General features: G+C 34.4%; 1 protein-coding gene across 1 annotated transcript; it reads right to left on the reverse strand.

Annotated features, from left to right (window-relative positions):
- Positions 1–2,422: 2,422 nt before the first annotated feature.
- On the reverse strand, positions 2,423–3,751 carry LOC128179567 (protein O-mannose kinase-like). The gene is made up of 2 exons (XM_052847008.1): positions 3,443–3,751; positions 2,423–3,211 (listed from the first exon to the last, which is right to left on the reverse strand). The coding sequence occupies exons 1-2, from the start codon at positions 3,749–3,751 to the stop codon at positions 2,429–2,431; spliced, it is 1,092 nt and encodes a 363-aa protein (XP_052702968.1). The 3' UTR covers positions 2,423–2,428.
- Positions 3,752–5,034: the final 1,283 nt, after the last annotated feature.

The following is a 5,034-nucleotide window of genomic DNA, read 5'->3' on the forward strand; positions in this document are numbered from 1 at the left end:
AAGCAATGTAGATTTACTATATAACAAAAATCAGGAATTAGAAAAGCTTAGAAAACATAAATTACAGGGCAATTATATTAGAAGTAGAGCAAAATGGATTGAAGAAGGAGAAAAACCATCAAGTTATTTTTGTAATAGTTTCGTCAAAGATTTTTTTCGAAGATATTGTAAAGTTCAACAAATTGTTAACAAAATTGTGAAATTATTTAAAGATATTACATTGGCCAGAAAAATTATCAGCTGATAATTAATTCGCCGAAATTAGATTTTTGCACAGACTTTCTTCTACATTTTTCATATATATTTTTTGGTATTAGTAAGAAAGATAAATAAGTGTATTTAAAACATTCTTCATTTGTGTCGACCAGTTTAGCTAGTCTAATTAAAAAAGCAGCAATTACAGAACAATAGTCTTCTTTTTTTCTACGAGTTCTTTTGACGTTTCAATATTTGATTTTTTACAGTAGATAAACATTTCAGTATATGTTTAGAGAATTTTTTTTTATTTATTTAACGTGAAAACTATCAATTGTCCGTGCAGCTGTCTTGGGGCACAGAAACTTGCAGGTGACCTATACGACGCGAATATTATTACTGTCGTTGGCATTGCGAACGTACGTATGGTGCACGACAATCATAAGACGGAAGTACGGTTCCCACGGGCAACGCACGTTGCGAGTGGCAACCCGTCTTTAAAGAAAATTGTACGTGACACATACGACTGGCACGTCAAACGTCCGTTTGTCTTACGTTGCACTCGCAATCACAATATGATTAACGCTACGATCAACCACAGGAGCCGCGACTGGCAAAACCCGTAGCACACGCACGATCAGCAAACACTTACGTCCAGTTGTGACTGAGGCTTTATTCATATATATTTACATTTTCCAGTGTCTTTGCCTGTGATAACACTATGTATCGATTTTGTACTATACAACTCATAAAGCCAAATTGAGGCGCCAGCGGGGTTTGCTTATTTATATTTAAATATTTAATCGTACGATGGTTTAAAATTTTATAAATATAAGTAATAAAAATCATTCTCTGAATGTTATGAGGTGATAATTTTGGTCGGGGCGTGATCAAATCTATCATAAAGTCCTTCAAGCTTATTGGATTTGATCACGCCCCGACCAAAATTATCACCTCATAAAACTCAAAGAATGATTCCTTATTCCTTAAAAATTACTGTTTGATAAAAATTGAGGAGGAAGGGAAAGCTTGCCTTTATCACAGTGCATTGAATAACATGTACAATATATTGAAAGGATTTCGAGTTCTACGCAAAGTATTACAAAGATATTGGAAAATATGGTGCTTTTATAATTAATGTTCATTCAAAAATATTTACATTTTCCAGTGTATTTCTAAGTGATAACACTACGAACCAAATTTGTACCTTATTCCTAAATTTAATTCGGGCAATACAATTACAATAACATTGATATTTAAAATTACAAAATAAAGGTCTAAAGAGTTTACAGCGGGCAGTTAAGCCCATGCATGATCTAGTGTTCAGTAGTTCATTGTAGAAAGATATGCAATCTAATTAAAATTAGATTTAGATCCGCTCGCTTACTCGCTATGTAGCGAGTAAGCGAGCGGATCCAACATCTAATTTTAATTAGATTGAAAGATATGTTCCCTGTAATAATTCTAGCTTAGTTATAAATATCACTTGGTCTTTAAATTAATTGTTTATAACACATGAACTTTAATATTAATTTTATCTTACTGGCCTTTGGGATACCTATCACAAGTTTATTTTCTACTTACTAAATGTATTATCAAAATATCAGTGTGACCGGGTGTTTTTAACAAAATAATAGATTACTAAGTACATACATAGGTAATTACATAAACAGGCTTATCTTTCTAAGATTGCCAGTAATGTGACTGAATAATCAATGTAATTTTCATATCGATAAATCAACTGAATCACCCTCCCTTCCACCCCCACTTTCCCCATCCCCCACCCCAAACAACAAAATGAATATCTTGACTGTTCATCTTGCACAGTCAAGTTAAAAACTAATTGATTTGCAAGCAAAAGCGTATTTAGTTTATACTTTGACGATTTTGCATTTATTTTTGAATTATTTATTATACCAGTTGCAACACTACAAAGGCTGTTATGATCAGGATGGGTCCAGATTTAGATTATTGATTTAGATCGACTTCATATATTTGAATACGTGTTACATTGAGCAATACACTCCCACATTAGAACTAGGAAAGATAAGTCAACTAAAATGTATATCAAATATTCATAACAGTATTACTAATGACGAAACATCAGAACTTGAAACATTTATATCTAGTATTAACTTGAAGAATTATGAAGACTGTCTTATTGTTTTGAAGAATACGTGTACAAAATGCAAATAACCGTTTATCATGTAACATTAATAGGTTATATACAATTTTACACTGTTTCCTTGAAGCCAGAGAAGTTACTTTTAATCATATCTTTATAAATTGTCAGGTATGTCTTGTACACTTGTTCAGCGGTTGGTCGTTTCCTTGGGTTGCGGTTCTTACACTGTTTGTGGATGTCCTTAAGAGAAAGTTTAAGTTGAAGTGTAGAAACATCATCACCTAGAAAGTACCAACACACGTCTGGAATCTTCCAGATCTTGATTTTTTCGTCGTATAGCGGCAATTTGGAAGCATCATATCTCTCTTTGTAAGGCCACAATTCCTCGGGGGCAGGAAATCTCCCTGTAACTTTACCCCAGACAGTGCATTTAATTAACCTCTTATTCGTCCCGTTCACCAAAATGGTTTCCATGGAGTCGACGTCACTAAGAACTAATCGGAAATCCTCAGTAAAAAGAAATTGTCCTGCTAATTTTTGGAGATTTCTTGCGTCACATTGGACGTATATTTTTCCATCGTGTCCAGAATGCAGGGTTCTTAGTATATCTACATAGCTCACACATAACTGCATTCTGGTTTGTAAAGTGTTATAGAGGGGATACTCCTTAAATCGAATCTCCAAATCCCTTGCATCAAGCAGTCTGTGAACCTCTGTGACAATAGTATCATTGCAATGGCCCACTAGCTGTAGTAGGACAGAGGGCCTGTAGAAGTTTTTCATCAGATTTATTCCCTGGAGATAACCAGGGCCTGCAATTTTTCCCGCCCAATCAAATTTCCTTAATTTCTTTACTACAACAGGATACTTCTGCCAATAAGAATGCCACACCTAAAAATAAACCAGAGAAAAAATAGAAAATATCAGTGTTGAAAGAGTTTGAGCACGTCACAGTGTAACATAAATTATTATTATAACAGTGATAGAAATTCACGATAGGTCATTATTAAATCTTATATTGATTGAGAAAGGTAACATTACGTTACGATATTCAGATCCAAAACGGAAATCCAAATGAAATTGAATAAAAGTACTTTTAAGAATACATTAATAATATCTTGCCTCTTTCACATATCCCATGTGTCCTATTTCCTCGCTGAATTTGAGTTGTTCAATATCCCCACAAGTGAGTAAGGGGTGACATTTTGCCATTCCATAAAGTCCAAAGAAGCCATGATTACACACCGGTTTACATATTTCGCGGTTTTCCACGATACTCCAGATGCACGTGAAGTTTTGTTCAGGTGAAATAGTGTGATTTTTCTGTGTCCCAAATATATTTTCTGGTAAGAGATGATCTCTTAATATACATAACAAAGAGAGATAAATAAATATGCAAACGAGTAGACTTCGCCTCCATTGTGATTTCATGTTATTTCTCTTCTTTTTCTTTGGCCACTGGGTAAACACCTCCCTAACTTTTAATGATACGCACCATGACGAGAAAAAATATTTCATACAACTGGAAATGAAATAATATAGATTACAATCCTTGTTTTACTTTTGGCAATAAATGCAAATGTTTTCCTGATGGTACATTAAGATTTTATAATGAGACAGATTACATCTATTGCTCTGTCGATTTTAAATACATGCATTATCGATCCGTTCACTCAAGTATTTAATGTCTGTTCGGAGAGAAGTTATTCTTCTGAAAAAGCAAAGTTTCAGTCATGAATTGCAGTTACTTAAACAATTAAATGCTTCCTTTGGTGATTCATGCGGGATATGCAGGTGGCGACATTGTTACCCGCGTTATCGGGTTATGTAATTTTTTTCTGCAATGATCGTTACCTTTATTACCCACAAGAACCAACAAAGAAGCATTTATTGTTCATATTTACATCTTTTTAAAGAAATTTAAAAAAAATAATTGTAAACAGAAAGTAAAATGAACTATATCACTGTTCATGTACATCAGTAGAGCTAAAAGAAACAGCCAAATAATCTCCTATGGAAATCTGAGTATGACATCATCATATTTTTTTCGTGCAGTCTGTGATATTTAGTTCACCTGAGCTGAAAGCTCAAATCAGCTCTTCTGGTCACATTATGTCTGTCTGTCTGTCCTTATGTCCGTAAACCTTTCACATTTTCAGTATCTTCTCCAGAACTACTGGGCTAATTTCAGCCAAACTTGGCACAAAGCACTCTTAGGCAAAGGGGATTCAAAATTGTGAAAATTAGGGATCATATGGTGTTCTGATGGGGCCACTTCGACCTTCGCACTTTCGCCTTTAAGTCGGAGATGCGAGAGTGCGAAGTTGCGAAAGCGAATGTGCCAGAGTGCAACGTCGAAGGAGCAAAAGTGCGAAGATTCGCAATTAGAATTTTGATAAGGAAAATTTTGATGTATCATTTTATGCAATACAGCGCCACTGTTAAACGCGGTGCACAGTGTGACATTACTTTGGATCAACCATTGTACATGGTTTTACTAAAATGCAAGCATCTTGACTTATTGATTTACAATTGCTTAGAACCTGGACAATTTTTGTGGCCCACCAGAGGCTCAAAGTTTGACGTAGGCTTTTATAGACATTTACTTAAGATCTTCTTGCAAACTGTAATACTCATTATGTGATATGATTTTGAAATCATCCTGTTCAAAATTGGCTCAATGTTCAACATAATAATATGTGAAGAAAAATTTG

The sequence above is a fragment of the Crassostrea angulata genome, chromosome 4 (assembly GCF_025612915.1).
Source record: "Crassostrea angulata isolate pt1a10 chromosome 4, ASM2561291v2, whole genome shotgun sequence".
Classification (NCBI taxonomy): domain Eukaryota; kingdom Metazoa; phylum Mollusca; class Bivalvia; order Ostreida; family Ostreidae; genus Magallana; species Magallana angulata.

Bases quoted from the DNA above. Each gene is read 5' to 3' on its own strand.
- LOC128179567 (XM_052847008.1), bottom strand. From the start codon at position 3,751: ATGAAATCACAATGGAGGCGAAGTCTACTCGTTTGCATATTTATTTAT. The intron at 3,212-3,442 runs GCAAGATATTAT...GTTTATTTTTAG, and splicing joins ACATGGGATATGTGAAAGAG to GTGTGGCATTCTTATTGGCA.